General features: G+C 36.1%; 1 protein-coding gene across 13 annotated transcripts in view; it reads right to left on the reverse strand.

The window, feature by feature from the left end:
- The window catches only part of Ank2 (ankyrin 2), a 652,896-nt gene that overhangs the window by 217,714 nt on the left and 411,093 nt on the right, over positions 1-24,089 (reverse strand). For 2 of the 13 annotated variants that reach the window (XM_071614451.1, XM_071614452.1), the window contains exon 1: positions 9,372-9,506. The exons of the other annotated variants lie outside the window; for them this stretch is intronic. In XM_071614451.1, the coding sequence (XP_071470552.1) occupies positions 9,372-9,506 (135 nt within the window). Of the gene's footprint in view, positions 1-9,371; positions 9,507-24,089 lie in introns of those variants that run through there. 13 annotated transcript variants of the gene reach the window in all.

Here is a 24,089-nt window from a genome sequence, read left to right on the forward strand (position 1 = left end):
CACTTTAAAAAGAAACAATCAGGTATTATAGACATATAAACAAATTTTTGAAACATAACACCTTATTAACAGAAAACTGTTGAAGGTCTTTTATCCTGAAAGGCATTATTTTCCTTTTATCATTCTTGGGGGAAATCTATATGTAACAGCCAATGGTTTTCAAAAAGGCAAGTGTTTTACCAATTCTATATTTTGCTGCCTCACCAGATGTTTTAGTAGGTGTTTTAAAAATTTCCTCCAAAAGGTCAGCACTCTAGAAAGATACTATAATAGCAAATTCAAAGAAGCTTCAGCTCTAGTTCCAATACCTTATGAGAAATCTAATTTCTTGTATTTTTTCCTTGATAAAGTAAGAATTTTTCAATAGACAACATACCAATCTTAGAGACCTAAATTTAAGTACATCGTATGTTTATTTAATAAAAGAGTTGTTAGAATATAGAAATTGCTACAAAAATCTTGTAGAATCTAAGCTTTACTTCATAGCCTCCTTTGTAACTCAGTGATGACTGAGATAAGTAAAGAGTGGAGAGAAATTTGAAATAAACGATATGTCAGCAACATTAATAATTCATCAAAACACGTTCAATGTACAATTTCTATTATTAAACACTTAACTCTCACCTAGCTTTTAGATACAATTGACAAGCTTTAAGACACCAGTGAAATGATTACTCTTCAAATAATCATTGCATTGTTTTTACTTCTTATAAGCAAATATTATAGAAAGCTACGAAACAAGTTGTACTATAGCCACATAAGCTTTCACAAATTTGACGTAAACATACGCTTTTAAATGTCGAACCTCTGAAATTTTGACAATCAAATGTGATATAATTTAGCTAAAAGTTCAAAGAGAAACCCTTAAGTAAAAATGGAGGAATCGGAAAACAAGTATATTTCTTGTGGTGTAATAAATTTAACTAGAGGGACATTAAATCCAAAACAGCAACTGAGAGTGAGTAAGAGTCACAGCAGATGTCTGTGTGGGAAGGAAACAAAATAATGTTGAAAAGGGAGCTGGTTCTACAGTGGCTTCTCAGTTCCATTGTCACACATGTACCCTTGAAAGCCACTGTGGGTACAGTGGAACATATCCTATAAGACGCAGCAGAATAAATATTATTTAAAATAATTATACGGCTCAAATAAATAAAAATTTTGGTTTGGATGTTCCTCACTGCAAGAAAAATCTAATAGGAATATATTAGATTTTGTTTAAATTATAATTATTTCTCTTATCACAATATAATCTTAACAAATTTTCCATAAAATGTGACTATTACATTTTACATAAAATTTAGTATAGAAAATGGATAACAATTCAAGAAAATCCATTAGTTTCTATTATAAATACATTAATATTTTATAGCAGTCATGTGTGCCATTGAAGTAAGGCCACATTCCTTTCTGGAACAAAACGTTGGAATTAAAACTTCTTAGACAACAAGGTCTTCAAGTGTTTTTAGAAATGTTGTTTATACCTCCAATACCTTTTCATTTTTCACAGTCTCATACTCCGGGGATGTGTCAGCTGCAGCTGGAAAATGCCCACAACTAGATTTGTTACCTTGAGTCATTTCTGAGTCATCAATTCATTTATCTTTCCCACAAATTTTACTAAGTATTTAGGAGATGGTAGACACTTTGTTAAGCATATCAAAAAGAACAGGGTTTGTGGCATACAAACCACAACCTAACTGACTCTCCTAAAATAGTTTTTGATTGCTGGTCTTTCACTTTAATATAGTCCAAGTTCTAAATCTTGGCTTATGAAGCTTTTGATAATCTGATCCCATGCTTTTTACCCAAATGTCATGGGTTCCAAACATGCCCCATAGAAACTAGGTATTATAGACATGAGATTTACACAATGGTTCTCAATCATACACATCACTCCTTACTCCAAGATTCAATATGTGATGTACCCCTAATGCATCAAGACTCAACTTTCTGCAACTCTTCGAAACTCAGGAGTTCCATAATACCCTATAATACCCTGTCCTTTCTTGCAACTCTGTGACATGATATCGAACTCCAGCTTTGTCCATCTTTAGGTTGCACTTCCTTCAAGCCAAGGTTGCATGTCTCAATTAATCTTGGTAAGTCCAATGCCTGGTCATTAAATCCTTACTGAATGCACAAGCATCTTTTCTTCCAAATAGGAACCCCGGTTATAGTCTGTTTCCAGAATCTACTTCAAGCTCCCCTTTTCCATTAGCAAGTGGAATATTCAAAAAATTCAACAACTAAAACGTTTCAGATGCCAACCAATCATAATGAACACTGGCTATAACAATCAAGGGTCAGGGTGGTCCCAGAAGTCCAGACATTATGCCCTGTTTGCTTCTTTGAGCAATGGTGGCAGGCTGGGAAATCCTGGGGATGGAGGTCGCTCAGCCTCACTAGAAGGGACAGCTTGGTGAGCTCAGAGCAGCAGCTATCTAGTTAATTAGCCTGCATGGAAGCATTTCAAACTGTAAACAGGTGGCAAAGCTCTTCTGCCACAAATGGCTGAATATTCCTGTTCCAGAGACATTTCCTGAGCACCATGGCCCACTCTAGTCCTCCCCTTCTTGGGTGTCCTAGGAGACCCATTTTACCATTCATGTTGCCACTTAATTCTATCGTGTTTGATAATTAATTGATTACATGTGGATAAGTTCCATTTCTAAAATTAGACTGTAAGCTCCTAGGGACCAAAAAGCTGTATCTTCTTTCAATCTCTCTCTCTCTCTCTCTCTCTCTCTCTCTCTCTCTCTCTATATATATATATATATATATATTCTAGTTGGACATTTATTTATTTATTTTTATGTGGTGCTGAGGATCGAACCTAGTGTCTCACATGTGCTAGATGAGCACTCTACCACTGAGCCACAGCCCTAGCCCTCAATCTTCATCTTTAAATCAATCATCCAATAGTTACATAACCACACTCTATGCCATTTCATATTCTTTGAAATGCTGTAGCAAAATGATTTCCATTACACTTTTAGTTCTCACTGGAGTTCACATCAAAACTAACTATATAAAGACAATTTCCTTATCTTTTATATAACTGCTTCAGAAGATAGTACACCCTATACCATTTAAAGTTTTATTTCTATCATTTAGCATATAAAACAGAGGAAAATGTAACTCTTGACATCACACACACATTTCAGTAAATAGTACTATCTTTTGTCATTGCTTAAGCCAAAACACCCATTCTTTTCTTTTTCTTTTAAAACTTCAACACAATTATTTTACAGAAACAAAAATACATTTTGAGTCTGATCATGTCTCATTTTCATTGTTAACATCCTAATCTAATCTGAGACTAGTTTAATTGATCTCTCTTCCCGTGTTGCTATAGCCACAATCCATTCTCCACTAAAGTGAAAGAGGAGAAAGGAGAGAGAGGGAGAGAGAGGGAGAGGGAGAGGGAGAAGGAGAGAGAGAGAGAATATTAATATGAATCTTTTCAAAGCTTAAATGAAAGCTCACCATTTATATCCTGGACTGGAATCCTCAAGACTTCCCACTATACTTTGAAGAAAAACTAAATTCCTTTACCAAGACAAATGACATTTAGAAAAATACCCCAAACTTCTGCCATGGTTGAGCCAGTTCTCACTCTCATATCTCATTGCCACACTTCTGTTTGTTCAGGATGCTTCTGCCACACTTTCCCTTGAATAAGGGACCATCTTTCAGACCATCTTTCCCTTAAACAGGCTCAGCACACCCCTCAGACAGGCAGGGTGCCTCCCTCCCTTACATTTTTACAGTTTGTTTCTCTTTACTGTAGGAATTTGGTCTTCTTGTCATTGTGTGGCCAGCACCTATAAGTATACTTGGATCAATAAAGAGCCAAGTGACTGTCTTTTGACACATCCTAGCAGAAGTACTGAATTGTTTTCATCATGACACTGAGATTCATTATTTATTTGTGGTCTGAGGCAATAAACAAATTGATAGGATAAAGATAAAGCTGATATAAAGAGCTGAAAATCCTCTACTACCATAGGGGAAAATTATTAAAAATAAATAAGGCAAGGAAATAAAAAAAATCTCTGAGTGTAAACTGATAAAAAGAGAAGGATGGTAATTAGAAAATCAGCTAGGATCGATAATTTAATCAATGTTTATGATAAAACATCACATTTATTGTTTTCCTTTTGGAACAAAGCAAATTAATTTGATATGAAAAGATACGACAATAAAAATAATCCTAATGTAAGAAAAATGCATAGTACACTTAGAACAATGTGCAAATTTACAAATGGTGCCATAATAAAAATACAAGCCAAGAGAAGAAAATAAAATAGAAATGCCTTTCTGATACTGTTCTAGATTGCACCTTACATGAACATAGTTAACTAAGTCCCTCTCTATGCTGCCCACATGGACACTGAAAGACCTCACTGACTCATGTCCCAGGCAGAACTACCGTAGGATCCAGGGCACTACTTTTTTCATAAGTGAAATTAAAATATATACAATAGTAGCCGCATAAATGAAAATGAAAGGTATTTGAGAGATGATATAGTTTTCCCCTCTGTGATTTTAAAAAAAAATAGAAGCACTCCCAGAACATATTTTGAATAAAAATTTAAAAACAGCTAAATTTTGTTCTTGATCCTCACCTGAACATTTCCTCTTTTTGGAGCTGCCAAGCCAATTGCAATAAAAGCAGACCTTTGAGTGCTTTAAGGGTTAATGAAAGAGGCAACCACATGGCAGAGGTAAACCCTGACATATGCTGAGAGTTACGTTTTCATTAGAAAGATAGACATTTCTCAGTGGATGTGGAGTAAGATCTCTGGGGATAGGAATTCAGTAGGGCCCTTGAGGGTTTGGGTGAAGGAGGGATGGGTATGGGGACACTCACAATGGTGAATCTGAGTTCAGGCACACCCAGTTATTTGGAATTGGGGATGAGGAGCTCTGCACAGAAAGATTGCTAATGATTTTTTTTTCTCCATGCAAATCCTGCTACTAGAGTCCTTGTTGGATTGGTAAAATGAAAAATAGAAATTACAACCAAACTTTGAAATATGTTTTCAAATTGCTTTCCAAATAATTAGAACCATTTATAGAATGCCTCAGAATGTTTATCAGTCTCAACAGTCTTCTTAAGATTGAACATTGTTATATTTTGTATCTGTCTTAAATTAATATTCAATGTAATTTATCATGTTAATTTATATTTTTACAAACTAGTGAAAATAACTAAAATCACTATTTTCAAATTTAGTAATTAAAACAATTGGCAGTAGTAATAAAAAATTAAGTCATTATGGGAATATAGCCCATTTTTTTCATATAGAGGCCCTTATAGGCCCATTTGTTTATCTATAATTTCTGGCTGTTTTTACTCTCCAATAGCAGAGATGAGTAGCTGCAACTAAGACCATGTGCTCCACAAATTAGAACATTCACTCTCTGACCCTTCACAGTTTGATAAACTCTGCTCTTGATTTAAACATTAATGTGTATATACATTATTAAAATAATATACTATTATTCATTATGGAATTTTTAAATGTTTGTCATATTTGTTGCTCATCTTTTTTCTCTATATTTTTAATGTGTTTTAAATTTAAAATTTATCATGCCGTCAAAATGATATCCAGTTTCATTTGTTTAAGTGTTTTGTGTAATTTCTGTTTTTAGTTATATAATGTATCTGGAATTATTCTGCTGATTTACTTTATCTTTCTTAAAGCTTACATGTGAATTTTCAAAAGTGGATGTACAATAATACTGTTCAAGGAGAAGTTATTTTTGTTCACTTATTTCCAATACCATTTCTGACTGATTTTTTTACTCACTACTACAGTGATCTTTACAAATAAGGTCAGGTATACACAACTTTAAGTAAAATGTATGAAAAAGAGTTAAATACTAATTTATATAAAGTTCAGTAGTTTTAGTATTTTCAGTTAATATTTTGTTAGTTTTTGTGATTATGAATAAAACTGGAAAATTTGAGACTTTTGACCCAAGAATATAATAAACTCTATAAATAAGTTCTGAGTTTATTTCCAGAAGGAAAAAGATATGCCAAAACCTCTGTCTACTTTTTCCCACAACAAAAGAATATTATAGTGCCATAGTTCTGTAACCCCAGCAACTCAGGAAGCTGATGTAGGAGGATCACAAGTTTGAGGCCAGCATCAGCAACTCAGAAAGGCTCTATGCAACTCAGGGAGACCCTATCTCAAAATGAAAAAAATAAAAAGGGGTGGGGAACGTGGCTCAGTGGAAGAGTGCCCATAGGTTCAATCCTCAGGACCAAAATAAAATAAATAAATAAAGATGATTTTAAAAGAATATAACAATTAAAAGTTATGAACCTCTTAGCAATTATTTGTCATCAATTGTGACAAGCATGAATGCTGGAAAATGTGTAAATTAAGCAATGTGTAAACAATTCAAGGAGTAATTTCAGTCTTACAGAACACGTAAAAGAAAGAAAAGATGGTAGATTTCTTAAGTTTGGGAAACTTCATCTGCATAAAACCATTTTCACCCCTAATATTAAGTTAAACATCATTTTCTTTTTTTTTCTTCCCCATGTCCTATAGCCCAAAGTGGACAAATTGTAGACCGAATATCACAAACCAGAAAATGAGCCCACCCCTTCCCTTCCTCCTTTTCCTTCTTTGCCTCCAAATTTCCTTTCTGGTCCCTAACTCAGATGTCTGGGATATGTCTAAAACACAAAAACCAATCCTAACCCAGATTTTCTTATAAGTCTAATCAGTTATTCAGGGCCTGACAGAGCTACTTTTTGTCCCTCTGGAGAACTATCAAATTTAGTTATCATTCTTTCTTCTGCTCCTTAAATTCACTAATGAAATGTTCTGCTTTCTTTCCAGAAGTATGACATCATCACATATCTGCAGAGCATGTCAAACTGTGTATCTTTCAGGGTGAGTTAATTTTGAGACAGCGTCTCATGTAAACTGTTACCCATCTTCTGTAGCAATTTTTCTCTCTTCCAATAGAAATTCCTCTCTTCTTACTTCATAACTGTTCCTGAATCCCCTCTAATTAACATAATGTCATTCCAATTATACTACCAAGTTTTTGTATCATTAAGAAAGACTTTTTACTTTGATTTTCAAGGGAGGGACTTTCTTACAAAATAAGGGATATATTTTCTCAATGGCTCCCCAAAAGAACCTAATGTAATCAGATAACTAAATATCATCAATCTTGATATGAGGATGGAGGACATAAAGAAAGTTAGAGAAAAATCAAAAAGGCATGAGATTGAGTTCGTCTATGTTCACAACTTTTTGTATCCCAGCATAAATTCTAGGAAATTATGCCCCATATGATTTGACAGACTAACAGTGATCTCCAATGTAGCTAACTCTTGGTTGTCACCCTCAGAACTGCTACTCTTTGAATCTTCTTCATTTGGTAATGAAGAATTATTTTTTCTAGTTGTCCAAACAAAAATATTGAAATCAACTTGACTCTTCTCTTTCTCTTAAACCACACATACAATCTGTCCATAAACTCTGCATACTCTAGCTTATTTATCCTGCATTCCCCTCACCTCCACCACCACAATTTTGGTCTGTTTGACCACATTCTCTTCCCTAGATTATTGTGGATATCTCTTAATTGTCTCTGTTTTCATCCTTGATCTCCCACATTTTATTATCTACATAGTAGCAACAAACAAGTCACACTGACACTTCTGTGCTCAAAACCAGCAGTCTCCTATCACTGAAAATAATCTCTTAATATGACTAATAAGGCCAAAGTTTATTTGACCCCAAATATCTATCTTCATTTTCACTGCTTCTTCCTCCGTAATGATGCTCCAGGTTCAAGGGTCTCTTTGTTCTTCCTTGCCTAGATCATGTCATGACTGTGTCTCTCACTTTTCTCTTAATGATTTTTAAAAGGTGGAAGAAATGGAGTATATTCGGCAACTTAAAAGCACTGAAGGAATTATTAACTAACATTGTAAAGGATGGTCTAAACTCTATTTTTTAAATTTCATGAACATAGAAATTACCTTTCAAACAAGGTGATTATTTCATAGAGAATATGTTTATATACTGCAACAGGCAAGCTTGTGGAGACCTTCACCTTTTTTCCCACCTAAGTTCAGCTCCATTAGAAGTGACTGATGTGAGAGATCGACAGTGGATGTCCTAGGATGTAGTCATTTAAACTATGATCTGGAAAGAGAAACTCACTGCTCCTGGCCACAAACCTGCCTGTAAGGTTGTTAAAACAGGTAAGTGGCTTCCCTTGCCCAGAGGGACTGCCTCCCTGCTCACCTTTCAGATCTGTTTTTACCAGAGGTGACTTCCAGAATGGAAGTTCTTTACTCCATTACTTTATGTTCACTTCTGCTGTCTGCACACATTACTTTGCATGTGCTTTTATTCACAAATTCTAAGTTTGGGTTTCATTGTCACCATGGTCTAACAAGTTCAATGATGCAATTCATCTAGGAAAGGAAACCACCTCACAAGCCTTATAGACCCTCTAGTCAGCCTGGGAAACATCAGGCAATTATAAGACAAGGGCAAAGCCCTCACCTTTTTATACTCAGAAATTCTACATATCATAGTGTTATAATTTCTGTCTGAAATACATCAACTTGCAATAAGGTCAAGAGGCTAAATCAGACAGATCAAAGATAAATTTTTATTATCCAGCAAATCTAAAAATCAACCTATGTCAGAAAGAAATTCCTAAGCAAAACTTTTTTTAAAAATCACAATAAACCTTTGTTTTCATTTTTAGGAATGTGTCATACTAGTGAATTATTAAAAATTTGAAATATGATTTTAAATATTTGATTACTGAACTTTCAAGCCTTTTCACAAACTGTCACTATCATAATCGGAATGGTACTTAAAGGTCTTCTCATTGAAATACTAGAAGTAAAATGTCCTTATAGGCTGAAACTGGGATTCTAAGCACATTCTTAAAATTACTGTGTGATCTAGTGAAAAACAAACTGTACATGAATACATAAATAAGCAAAAGAATTTGGCAGCCTGGATATGAGTGAGTTTCTGAAATATTGCTGAGCATCACTCTATAATATAATAATATACAGGTTCAGCTTTGGACAAAGCTCCAAATTAAAGAGACACTGTCATTGCTCATCCCCAAATGCCAGTTCATAGTGAGTGATAGCTAAGAAGAAACCAACACGTGGCTCTGGGTAGTATTAAGAGGGAACAACAGTGTGCCGCTGAATCAGAGGCAGTCAGGTGGTTGATCACATTGGTTTTTCTTCCAAAACTTCCTTCCAGGAAGTTGAGAGATTTGACCAATGGGCTCCACTGTTGATTCCCATGCCACCATCCTCCCTGCTCCCTCCTCTGTGACCTAAAACTTACCCGTACCCCAGGTTCTTTGACGTCCTCACTGTTATAGCCATAGTAGTCTGGAGTTCTGTCCAAGTCCTGCATGTTGCCTTGGGCTCTGACACTCTTATCCGCATGGCAGGACGAGCAGAGAGCTGCATTCCCCATCTCAGCTCTGGGGCTTCAGCTGTCAGTGGGCCCGTCCTAGCCCTCTGCACTCTGTCCAGGGCTCCCAGGGGTACACTAACGTGGACAATTCATCCAGATGATCCTTGGCTCCTCTGCTCAGTTCCCCTACACGCCCCTCACCAGTCCTCCCCATCTGCTGGCTGGCTTGATCGAGTCAGAGAACTCAAAACCCCAGCAACTGCAGGCTGCCTTCAGTGACCATTTCCAGTTCAGGCACTGCCAGTCTATTTTTACACCTACCAGGCCAGCTATGCATGTCAATGGAGTGAGGGGGGTGAGGGAGAAGGAGAGCAGGGGAGGGGGCGGTGTTGTTTTGTTTTTTACTATGCTAGCAGCCTGCCTCACACATGGACTTAAGTTCCTGCTGTGTAAAATGTCTCTGCATAAGAGAATTTTTGCATTACTCAATAAATTCCTTTGAATCCTTTGATTTTCCTCTCTGCTGCTCTAACTTTCACAGAATACTAAGTCTGTGAATAACCTTCCTTTCTTAGTATTACAGTTAAAAAATCATTTTTAGTTGTTTTAAGTTGCATTCACATACTTGACATGTACTCTTTTTCATTATCATTTACAGAAATCAGTTAGCCATCCTTTTAGCATTTAATATTCATCGTAAATATATCAGTTAATATAGCTCATTTATACCTGGTATGGAGGTTTCCTTTCCTTTCTTTCTCCCCCCACCCCCAGGCCCAGTACTACAGATTGAAACCCAGACTCTTTACTACTAAGCTATAGCCCCATCCTTTTTATTTCTTTGAGACAGGGTCTCCCTAAGTTGCTAAGACTGGTTTTGAACTTGGAATTCTCCTGCCTTAGCCTCCAGAGTTGCTAGTAGTACAAGCCTGTGCCATTGTACCAGTGAAATTTTTGATATTATAAATCATATGCAATTTGTCATTATTCATAAGGGTCACAAAACAGAGAACATTTTCACTTTAAAACTTTTAATATTTTAAAAACATTTTCTAACCTTACAAAAATAATTAAGATGGCTTTCAACACCATACAATGGAATCATATTATAGATTTTTGAAAGAAATTGGTTCCCACTGAGATGAGCCCATCAAATACACACTATATTAAGGAAGCCAACTGTGGTAGAAATCAGGTTTTATTATAGACTGCTATGGGTCCTATAAAACTTTATTTGAATATTAGTCCTGTCCTTTCACATTTGTTATTTATTTTGTGTGTGTGTGTGTATGTATGTGGATATATATATATATATCTTCTCTTTCAAATAGCTTAAAACTACTAGGATCCAGACTTAGATTTTTGTATCATCCATCCATGTGTTATATATTAACTACTGAGTGATTAAGAAATGAATTGAAAGCAATCATTTGAAGAAAATAGTATGTGAAAGTTTAGACATTAATCATAATACATTTGATCACCTAAAATTACCTTTGTAATTTGGCATTTACATCTTTGCAGGTCTTTCAGATGCTAAGCAAGCATTTTACCATTGAACCACACTCCCCTACACCACACACACACACACACACACACACACACACACACACATATACACACAGTCCTGTAATTATTTTTAGAAAACTAAAAACAATTTGTTGTTTTTAAAAATAAAATTAAAAATAACATTCCTGAAATTCCATTCTCAGGATTTGAGTTCATAAAGCTCGACAAATTTGAAGGAGAATGGCATATTTGGGTTGGTTTCTATAGGATCTCAAGCTGCTTTTTAACCAATCTGGTTTTGAGTATCTATTCTAGTGTTTAGGATCCTAGGGTATGTGACTTACTATAAAGATCCTATCCCCACCCTCCAGTTTCTGAGAGGCATCACCAGTATTTAGTGGGATTATTTTTACTTCTCAGGCATCTGTTTAAACCATCTTAAAAAAAAAAAATTACTGACTGGGCCAACAATATTATCACAACAAGGGAAGGAACAAATTCTCCTTTCATATCCAAGAGGAGCATAATCTAAACATTTTGGATGTTAAAACATTAAGTAAAAGTATGCATAAAGACAATGCTTCCATACCAGCAATAAGATCAGGCTGTTGGCTGAGATGGATGAAGCAAAACCTTTCACATTGAAGATCATTGTATATAGAAGAAGCTGTCAATTTGTCATAACATGGTGATTTCTCATCAAATGTTCCATATCCTTCATCTGTGTGATGTAGGAATTACCTAAGCTCTGATGCTTAATGATATATGTTTACAAACTTTTCTAGAAAGATGTGGTTTTACTCTCCTCTCTTCTTCTCCAAGGTTCTTACAGATTAGAGAAGGTCTATTGTCCACAAACTCTAATAGTGGGTGCTGCTTCTTGAACATATGTGAGCTATTTTATTCACAGCATAAACTGACATTTTTCCAGCTGCACTTCCCTTATACTTTCAGAGTTAATTTACCATCTCTAAAGCATAACAATACAACATTTGACAGAATCCTTAACACGCACTTACATAACTTAAGATGCTAGAAGCAAATTCCCTACATCTTCATGGAACTGAGATCTGAAACTCCGTACTGACACATGTAAAAGAGATATTTAACCACTGCAGATTAGAGAAATGTCTCTAGGTGCTAGATGAATAATTCTTCTATGCATGAATTGTTGCCTCTCTCTGTCTCATTAATACATTACCCATTCTACCTCCACGCCTTTGATTTTGCTTCTTTTTTAGTCAAGCATGCACCTCCCCTCCTCCACCATCTTTGTTCATTGTCTCCTTCAAAGTTCATCTTAAAATTCACTTTCCCCTAAAAGTCTGCATCACCTCTATATTAATCCCTAAATTTTTTCTAATGTCTTTTTGATGAAGGTTGGGACTCTCCAGGCAAGGTGGCAGGCGTCATAATCCCAGTGACTCAGAGGCCAAGGCAGGAAGATCACAAATTTGAAGCCAGCTTTGGCAATTTAGGGGGAACCTCAGCAATTGAACCAGACTCTGTCTCAAACAATAAAAAGGACTGGGGTGTACCTTAGTGGTAAAGTTGGACTATTATCAGCTCCTCTTTTTGCATGATATGTCTGGTCTCTCTCACTGACTTCCTCATAGATCTAACTACACACACTAGGACTAAATGTTTGCTAAATAAATGAACAAAAGCAGCTGCAGATAGATGTACAATTCATCTATCTGCATCAATATTTATCTGGACTATGCTGGTCTGAGCTTCTCTCTCTTATGCATTAACAATAACCATTTAATTATTTTAAACATCTTTAAGCATGACAAATTTTAACTCCCTTTACTGATTTAAAACAAAGACTCCTTTTAGTGTTTGACACTGTTCAAGATGACTTTTCCTAGAAAATAAATTATAATGCTTTATTAAGAAAGAAAAAAAAAAACTGACACTATGAACCAAAAAAGTAATAGGGTCGCAACTCCTAGAAGGAATTTTTTTTTTTTTTTTGGAGGAGGAGGATAGAGGGGATTGAACCCAGGGGTGCTTAACTACTAAGCCACATCCCAGTCCTTTTTTATCTTTATTTAGAGACAGGGTCTCACTGAGTTGCTTAGTGCCTTGCTAAGTTGCTGAGCCTGGCCTTGAACTCATGATCCTCCTATCTCAACCTCCCATGCCACTGGGATTATAGGTGTGCACCACCCTGTCTGGCTAGAAAAATACTTGTTTTATAAATAACTGGCCATTATGCTCGTTCTGCCCATCTCTCCTTTCTTCATTTCAGGGAAATTTTCTCATACTTTCTCCAGAGAAACTTGAATATACTATTCATACTCCTATCTTTAGGGCTATCCAAAATATACCATGTGATGGTCCCCAAACCTTGCTGCTCAGTGCTGAACCAGATTGGGCAAAAGGGGAAAAATACAAACCCTGGCACTCCTAGGATGGCTGAAATTTTCTATTTTCTGATTGAACAGATTTAAATGAAAAATTCAGAAGATATCAGTAACTATGAAAACAGAATTTCCAGTGAAAAGCTTCCTAGCTATGATCACTCCAAACTTTGCCAATGATCTAATACTTCCTAATCAAATGCAAAAGTGTGAGGGTCCATGGGCACTTCAGAAGTTAGAACAATCCTAGGTAAGGGGGTGTAGCTCAATGATAGAGCACTTGCCCAGCATGTGGAAGCCCTGAATTTAATTCCCAGTATCAAAAAAAAAGAAAAAAAAAAGTTAAAACAATTCTTGTTCTCCCTCCCAGTGGTTAACTAACAGATAAGATCCAGACAGGTTTGTCACAAAAGCTTGGGCAAAGTGATAACTTATATACATAACATATTGTCAAGTTGAAGCCAAGGTTACCAAATGCTGTGCAGCACTCATGTCTTAATAATAAGCCTGTATATGGTTGGGATCTCTGTGGACATCTGACAAGGGATATGTTTTCTGCCAGGGCAGAACAATGTCACCACTGTTCCTCAAAAATGCTTCAAAGTCATTAGGGCAAATTACTCAGAAAGCAAATATTTGCATGTTTGACCACACTTAGAGCAGGATACATGAACTTGATCTACGACTTAGAAGGTGAAATTCAAACACCCCATGATGTGGCATATTTGCAATATCTTCTTAAATTCCCAGGCATTTACTGTCAGGACTGGGTCTGTATTGCTGTTTCAAATCCATCGCTAGAAAAAAGCGATTAAGGACTGGGAACAAAGGCTGGCTTCTCAGCTGTAATCTTTTGAAAGTTGCTGCTTAAGTCCTTAAAACAGCAAATCTGAAATCCATTCACTGCTGTTCTAAACTTCACCTTTTAAGTAAGAAGTAATGATTACAGAATCATCAGGAAACAAACACCTTGGAGAAGAAGTTAACTGTCTCAGTTCCGTAATTTAAATTCTGCAAAGGTAACATAAAAGAGATCACAGCTACAGAGTGAGATCACGGCTCTTGATAGTGCAGTTTTCTAAAGCTCTCTTAGCAAGGTGTTACTAATACCAGGATTTGGTTCTACCATTAATTTACCTGTGTGGACTTATGTAACCTTTATCAAATTTAGTCTTCAATTCTCTATCTATTTATCTATCTATCTATCTATCTATCTATCTATCTATCTCTTTAGGAGTTAGACTAGATGATTGCTTCAGGTCCCTTCCAAGTCTGCAGTTTCTTGCTTCTAGGACATAGAAGTTGTTAACATTTGAACATACACCTAACTTGAGGTGAGAATCCAAGATGACCATCTATTTAGATAATTAGATTGTGGGGGCGGGGAGGATAAAAGAATTACTTGGCACATTGCATCATGCTTTCTGCCTCTATGGGCTGGCTTTGTTCAGTCTTGTTTCTCTGGCAGACTCACGAGGAAGATGAAAGGACCATTGTGACACACGACAAACTCTATTGGTATCCAGGAGCTCTTTGCCAAGGTAAGGACCCTTGTGCTCTTTCTTTCCTGAATATTAGCCCCACTGATAAACTTGTAACATTTTGGAACCCATCTCCTGCCATAGCTTTCTACATCCCATAATTATATGACTTCCACCTGGAAATAATCTTACTCCCAAACTGATTTTGCTGGGCAGTTTTATAGAACTCAGTAAGATAGATCTTTGCAAACAAGCTGCGTAAGTTAGCAGGGTTCTTACTTCCTCTTAAATATGTTCATAAACATGTTTTTAAAGAGTGAGTTTTATCACATTAAAAATGCTGAAAAAATAGTTCATCACAAATCTACAGTGTCAAATTAGAAAGAAAGTTTCCCTCGGAACCCTGGGATTTATTTTGTTTTTCTCTGAGTTTAAGAAGGTTACTCAAGAACATTACAAAAATGAAAAATGCAATGTAGATTTTTTTTCAATCTAAACTAAACCATGTTTAGTTACACACTTGGTATTTTTCAGTTCATTGTTAATAGAGAAGTTTTACGTAACCTTTGTTGAATTTAAAAATCCATGTAAACAAAGGGGAATGAAGGGAAGGGAGGGGGCATAGGAATAGGAAAGACAGTAGAAGGAATCAGACATAACTTTCTTATGTTTATATATAAATACAAAACCAATGAAACTCCTCAATATGTACAACCATAAGAATGGGATCCTAATTAGAATAAGTTATACTCCATGTATATATAATGTTAAAATACACAGTACTGTCATGTACATACAAAAAGAATTTAAAAAAATAAAAGAAAAATAAGAAAATAAAAATCCACGTAGATTATAGCCTATACCCTTACCACTTTTTACCAGGATAGCTTCAATTCTAGACTCACCGCTTCAGTCAAATGTATTTAACTAATTAAACTAAAGTGTGATTATCCTGTTGCATGCAAAATTCTCAATGCCAACATCATCACATGAAACTAAGGATGAGTTCTTCCAACTTTGGGAATCACTTGCTTATGGAAATAAATTTGGAACATTCTATGCCACAACTAGGGCAGCATGCTCTCTTCTTCCATGTTTGAGTACATTCAATATAATTTATTCGGCTAAAAGTTATGCACATAATGATTTTTGCCAATTGGATCTGTTATATAATTGATCAATCAGGAAAACTGCATGATTTATGGATCTACACTGGATTCCCAAATTAACACATGGCATAACTTTTCTAATTGAGGTCAGTATAAATGACCTTTACTGTTTATGCTTTACACAAATTAACCAAAATGGATACTGCCGAGCTATTCATGGCCCACAAACATCAATTAACCAATTTAATTTTACATTCCTCCCAGCTATTATTTTCATTCCAGCCTGCTGCCTCTTGACTTCTGGCAAATCAAGGACAACATTCTTTAATAGTCAGTGTTAACAACTTGTGAAGTTTTCTAAAGCCTACTCCACACAATGCCCAGCACAAAAAGGGCACTCATAAATGTCATTGACTGACATTAAAGAGACCATGAGTCAAGAAATGTAGGGTGTCCAAAGCCAAAAGGGCCATTTGACTAATTCTATGTTCTTTCATATTTAACGGGATTTTGAAATGCAACATAAATAAAACAATTTACCCATTGTACACTCCTACTTTTTCTGAAGAAAAAAAAATCTGTGTATTCATAATACTTAGAAAATGGCCAGCTACTGAAGCAGGGGCTCCCTACAAGCTCTGCATGAAAAGAGGGGCAAGTGATTAAAATTGAAAGGCCAGAAGGGGGCTCTGTGAACAGTCTGGCTTTGAAACCTAAGTGAGTTTTTCGGTTTTTGATGTGGTTGTTTTGTTTTGTTTCAGTTTACTAACATTTCTTCTTAGTTTTCATTTCTGAACTAAAGGAGGCAGCAAATGATGATCTGAAAAGTATTCAGTTAAGGTAAATTTAAAATTAATAGTGCATAGCATAACTGTTGATGAATTAGTGAGGGATTCTGGGGGTCAAAAGAACAACATTCTTAGGGGAAATGACTCTTTGTGGGAGGCTAGGGGGAAAGCTGAGAAGCTACTGCTCCATAGGCTGTCTAGACTATCACATGCCACGGTAGTAAACAAGTGCTTGAGCATCTAGACAAGATAAACGGAGGTATTGTATTAGGGAGAGTTTGTAATTAATCTCCCCAAATGATGTCTTGCTATTAGGCGTATAGCAAACCTCACCATTGCGCTAAGATGAATTATCATTACTACAACCAGCAAATGAAGATCCATTTATCCTTGCGGTGCTTTTCAATTCCCACTTCGCTTAATATTTGGCCAATGTTTTCCTTTGAAGGTTAATAGGCATGAAGCTACATACATATGCTCAGTTTGAACGTTTAGTCTAGATGTTCTAGAATGAGAATTTTTCATAAGCTTTTTTGGTCCATGAAACACAAAATATGGAGAGTTAATGTTTTGATACGTTTGTCATTACCAAAAAAATTATTTAACTGTAAAACCCAGGTCCAAGTAATCATAGACACAAATGTTTTAATCTATTGGTCTCAAAGTATTTTAAGATAATAATTTCCTAACTAAATATACATACAACATGTGAAATAAGCAAAAGACATAGACATTTAAATTACATTGTGAGGCAGCAGCCAGGCACTGGGCAATCAAGAACAAATTCAAATTCAAAGTAAATATCTAATGCTAGTTCAAACCAGAGAAGATATGAGTATTTACCTTAAGATTAACAATTAAACCCGATTTATTATGAAGATAGTAACATATTTCCTGGTTCTATGATAAAACATGAATCAAATGTGTTCACTCAGCTGAACTGAATTTACTCAGTGAGTAACATAAAAATATGGTTTCCTTTAAAAATGCACGTTGACTATGCATTTAATCAAGACAAGTTGCATACAATTATGAATGATAGATAAACTCAATTCAATTTACTGCAAAGATTGAGAAAACTTCCAAAACGAGTCCGAATTCCATTGTTTAACTAAACATTTATTTGGGTTCTATTTCAAGATCTCTCTAGAGCAGATTTCTTCTATGTATCCTAAAGTATAAAGAATTGTTTATAATACTTCATATATTATTCATGCTGGAGTAAATATTCTGATTATGTATTTTTTTTTCTCCCTGGCATATGTGAGAATTATTTTTAAGTTTTCAATTATGTCCTACTTTTCTTTCAGAAATAGAATTACTTCACAGGCAATCAAAAATTCTGGGAATATAATCATAAAAGTATTATAAAATCAATATTATTAACTTAGTCTTCTAAAAATATGTTAGTGTGCTCTTATGTCCTTTGTAAAATACTATTGGCTACATACTTTGTAAATTCATTTTGAACTTTAGTACTCCCATCTGTATAATAATGAGCTATAATAAAGAGCCTCTTAGGCTAATGTGTGTGTGTGTGTGTTTAATCTTTAAAATTAGAAGTTTATAAATCCTGCTATGAGGTCAGCATATACTTTATCTTCTCTATAGCAAGATAAGAGAGGGAGAAAGGAAGGAAGGAAGAAGGGAGGGAGGAAAATATAAGTTAATGCAGATCTATCTCTAAATCTTAAGGGTTTTTTTTTGTTTGTTTGTTTGTTTTCTCTTTTAAGAGCAGTAAAGAATTTTTTAAGAAAAATGTTTTTCCTTTCTAATAGTTCTTCAGAATACTTAAACACGCTCAGAGCCTTCACGGGTCAATAAAAACTCTCTTTCCTAAGGTCCTCCTCAAACCTGCTCCTGGCCCAGTCTTCTTTGGCTTAGTATCCAGCTGCCCTATCCACTTTGCTGTCTAAGCTGGATATCTTAAAGATTTTAATATTCCTTTTCCCGTCCACCCAGTCCTGTGGAATTTACTCTTTCTATCCTTTTGCCACTATTTTAGGCCAGTAATTCATTTCCGGCAGAAATCACTGTAACCATCACCTAATTGCTTCTAGCCTTGCACTACCTCCAATTCATTCCCTACACTACAGCCAGTGTGTTCTCTCCACAGCTCAGACCTGTTTAGGGCACTCCATAGAATTTTCATGATAAAAGCCAAACTCTAACATGGTGTAGATCTGATCCCCCTCACCCTAGTCTACATCACCCCATCTTTGCTTTTTCTTTATTGCAATTTCTTCTGTGCTTTTATTAATAACTAATCCTCTATCTGGATCACCTCCCTCCCTCTCAATATTTACAAAACTCCTCTGTGAAGCCCTGCTTGTCCCACAAGTTTAGGATCTGCTGTGGATACAGAGTCAGCATGGTGATTGTTACCCTGTATTGTAATTATCTTTTTATATGTTGGGCAGATATTTATTTTAATATGTCCCTAGTACTCCTGTCAGTGCCTCTATATGTTAGGCACCCATAATTGATTACTGAATAAATGAACAATAAAAAAATCTTCCTTTGCACGTTTAAAATATGATTGGTTTCTACATTTATTAATTTATCCCATAAATATTTATTTAGCACTACATGCCAGGCCCAAACACATCATTTAAATAAAAAGAGGCAAACGTGTAATATTACCAATGTACATGCTTCAGTGAGTCTCTGAAAATGGCTATCTGTAGTAATTTATCCAATCACCCTTAAATATTCCTTTGTTTTGTTCTTATTACTATTCTGTCAGTTCCTGTATGGTTATTGTTTCAGATGTTTGATTTTTTTATGAAATGGTCCAGGCACTGAATCTATTAGTAATTATCTGAAGATGAAGAGAAATGAAAAGAACAAATGCAAAGTAATAAGAGCCACAAACAGAGGATCTTTTATTAGGTAAGGAGAAGACTACTGACTACACTATGGATGGTTCAGGGTATTTATAGATATGGTTATAAAACAAACTGAGTAATCATTACTAATGCCAGAAATAAAGTGTTTGTTCTCTAGAGGTACAAATGGATTCTTACAATAAAGGGGCACACACACACACACACACACACACACACACACTGCCCTTCAGCTTGGCCATCATGGATCTATAAAGTATTCTGTGTAATAGAAAATTCATTTCTTTTCTTTTTAAAAAAATATTTATTTTTTAGTTGCAGTTGAACCAATATCTTTATTTTATTTATTTATTTTCATGTGGTGCTAAGGATCGAACCCAGGGCCTCGCATGTGCTAGGCAAGCGCTCTACCTCTGAGCCACAATCCCAGCCCTAGAAAATTCTTTTCATCCCACTTCCCACTTGTAGAGCTTTCCTTGTTCTTTCATTACTGGCTCTGTTTTTCCCCACTGTTGGATCATCAAGAGCTCCCTTACTGTGTCTTTACTGTTGCATCTTATGCTCTTCACAACCATAATTTCTGCATGTCCACCACCTTCAATGACATTGCCTCTAACCTATGATACCCACTTCCTTCTCTTCCTCTCCACCATTTATATATATATTTTAATTTGCCATTTTATTTTTTCATATGTATCATTACTCCCAACAACTTTCAATATAAATATTAATCTTTTACAGACAACAGCCACCATTAATATAGCAAATGCATAAATGCAAAAATACCTCACAGTTATGAGCCTGCATTAAATCCTCAGAGAAAGAAATGCATTCCTCCTCATTCTCATGGTCAACAACCAACTAAAGTACTCAGGTGACCTCTCCTTCCTTGCCATTATCAGATGTTTGTACTTCAGAATGTCTAACGCAATAACTATGCATCCTAAAACAATGAGAACCATAAGATACCAAAATTTTACTTTCATTATTCTAAATGCTTCTAATGTTGGAAATTAGAATTTCCAATTTCTATGCCTATAAACTTATCACACACACACACACACACACACTTACACACACGCATATATGGGGGGGGGATGATACTGAGGATTGAACTCAGAGGTGCTTTACCACTGAGCTACAATCCTAGCCCTTTTTAACTTTTTGTTTTGAGAAAGGGTCTCAATAAGTTGCTGAGGACCTCTCTAAATTTCTGAGGTTGTTCTCAAACTTTCAATTCTCCTGCCTCAGTCTCCTGAGTTGCTGAGATTACAAGCATCCACCACAGCACTCAATTCTGATTTTATATTTTGACAACTCAGACTATATGGCAAAGTTCTGGTCAGGTTTCACTAAATGGGTCATATTCTATTTAGCTGACCAAGAAGGATGTCATGACAATTTAATTTTACCCTAAGTTCTTCTTTTAAAAGAATCATCAATAAGAGTGAATGTAGCTTCCATTAACTATTGACATTTTTAAATGTCAACTTTAAAAATATTTGTGCATTCTATTTTAATAGCATTCAATTTTAGCTAAGCAGGTGATCAAAGGTTAAAAACCCTCTCTGAGAAGGTGTTTCCTTCTTGTTCTGAAACCTGATATAGTTCAGTTTATTATTATCCCATATTACGATAAAGGAAGATCACCTTCCTATGTACAGAAGCATCATACAGACCCTTGACCTTGTGGTTCAGCAGAGAAAGCATTCAAAGACCTTCACTAGCTGCCTAGGTTTTTGTATTTGTGTTCAGAAATATCTCAGGGACCTTCTTTTTTTTTTCATTTTATTTTATTTGTTCTTGCATTTTCTCTGTGGCTTCAGCCAAAAAGAAAGAGATGGAAAGAAAAACAAAACAAAAACAATTTTCAGGAAATTTTAGAAGTATCTCCATCTGCAGTTTGATGAACTGTCTCTGAACTAATCAACCATGTGACACTTTGGGCCCGGGGGACCCTCTTCCACTTTACAAGAACTTCTTGTTGAAGACATCTAGAACTCTGACATCTGCTTTGACGCCATTTTGGTTGTCAGAAGTCCTAGCAGTATGGATGGCCTGAGCCTTCAGTAGTTTGGAGTATTCTGTTCTCCTCCGTCCTCCATTCTTGTTATTGGAGACAACTCCTAACACACTCTCTTCTATTCTGTTTGCTCCATTCCTTGAAATGGTAAAAATATTTTTCCATATTTTAGTGATACATATTCTCCATCACAGCTTTTCTTTAAAGAATTATAAGGTCATTTGGAGAAATACAGGGACAAGTTGTCCAGAGTCTTATGGTTTTTTCTTCCTTCTTTAACCTCACTTTCCCTATTTCGCAAAAGGGAGTTATCGTCATTTCCACCCCTGGTGTTGCTGAGGAGATTAAAAAAGTTGTTGCATCTAAAGTTCTTAGGACAGTGCTGTTGGCACATGGCGTTGCTCAGAAAGTTTGCCATAATCATTTTCCTTCACTCCTTTTTCTTTCTGAATCAGACAGCTCCAAGTTTTATGATCTGTCCTACAGTTTAATTAAAAAATAGTGATATCTGGCCTGGCATGGTTGTGCACACCCATAATGCCAGCAGCTCAGGAGGCTGAGACAGGAGGATTGCAAGTTCAAAGCCAGCCTCAGCAAAAGTGAGGCACTAAGCAACTCAGTGAGACCCTGTCTCTAAATAAAATGCAAAATAGGGCTGGGGATGTGGCTCGGTGCTGGAGTGCTCCTGAGTTCAATCCCCAGTACCACCCCCCAAAAAAGTGATATATTAATTTTAAAATACTCAGATACTGTATCATCATACAGACAGGCACGGTTTAGAGAAAAGGCATGGGCCTGGAATCCAGCACCTGGGATCTGTCCCTTAAGGCATTTATTTGCTGTGAAATTTTGGGGGAAATGAATCATTTTAAGCCCCATTTTCCGCCCCTAAAAAATGAGGTTAAAAATATCTACATCATTGTAGGAACTACATGATTTAATAAACAATTGCAAGAAGCCAAGTAGAAAGCCTTCATGTTCTTATTTCTCATTTCCTCACACCTGGGTCTTCTGAGGCTTCCCACCTGCTGCCTCCCATCCCTGATTTCAAAATAAAAGGGTCAGACTTCCTCAGGCTTCCACCTAGTGGTGACTCACAGCGAAGTCACCCTGGAAACAGCTCCTCCTGCCCCCTTCTTACTCACCCACCACTTGGTGCCTTCACCTTTGTCTAGGGACAACCAATAATTAAGTTGTCCCCAAATATAACTTCATTTTCTTCTTCATGTTGTCACTGAACATCAACCTTTATTTTTAAACTTGGCCTGTATGACCAAAACACTACTGCCCACTCCTGATGGGGGCGCTGCTGTGAGGAGGGTGGTGGGTACAGCCCTCAGGGTATTTCGTCACTACATTTCTCTTTCCCAGTATTGACGTGTTGTCCCATAATTAATATCAATGGGTAGTGGCTGGCCGATGTGAAGCCCCTCCTTACTTGATCCCAAAATACTAATGGTCTCTGGAAGTCCCCCTTGCCTTATTCCCCCACCTGAATGAAAACCCCAGTGTTGACTATTTCCCACCGTGAGCCTGAGGTAATCCTGTGACAACATGCCTGACATGCCCATCTGGTACACTGTCTTCTCTAGTCGGTTCTCTTCACCCCATCCATAGGTCACAATTCCTCCAATTCACAGACTGTGATGGGCCAATGAAGTACCATCAGGCCTCAAGCTATAGAAAGCAGTTCTGTGGAAGAAATCTATAATTTAAATTTCAATAATTTTTAAACTTACAAAAATGTTCTTTTAATTTTATAAACTTACTAAAAGGATCTACCTCAGAGTCAAATCTTATTAAAATGATCATTCCCATAAGTACTTTTACTTTTTCCAGTACTGGGAATTAAACCAGAAACCCTCTACCACTGAGCAATACCTCCAGCCTTTTTTATTTTATTTTTGAGACAGGGTCTGATTAAGTGTCTGAGGCTGGCCTCCAACTTGCGATCCTCCTTACTCAGCCTCCTGAGTTGCATATAGGTAGGTACCACCGTGCCCAGCCCATAAATATATTTAAAGTACACACTATAATAAAACTTTAATAATGTACCTTTGATATGTTAAAAACTCAAGGGGAAAAAAACCAAAGGAAGAAATGTATTAGAACACACATAAAAAGGAAGCACATTCTGAAAAAAAATAGAATATAGACACATATGTTCGTATGTGTGAACATATACGTAAGCATCATACTATACGAACAGAATTATAAGTACAGGTTTTCTCAAAAGACCTTCTCCAAAATGAGCTCATCAAAAGCCAAACTAAACCAAAACAAAAACTCTATAATCGAGTTGCAAAGGGGCTTATGGTCTGATAGGTTGTGACATTTCAGAATAGTCTCTTGTTTTTTCTTTTATATGGTGAAGTATTTTCCTAGTCAACTTTATCACTCTGGTCAAATTCTTGACCTAGCCACTCCATGGCTTTAAATGATAATTGAGCTCAAAGAGGAAAAGGAAGGAGGAAAGAAAAAAGCCTTTGAATGCTCAGCCTTGTGTCTATACATTTCACTC

The sequence above is a fragment of the Marmota flaviventris genome, chromosome 7, assembly GCF_047511675.1.
Source record: "Marmota flaviventris isolate mMarFla1 chromosome 7, mMarFla1.hap1, whole genome shotgun sequence".
Lineage (NCBI taxonomy): Eukaryota > Metazoa > Chordata > Mammalia > Rodentia > Sciuridae > Marmota > Marmota flaviventris.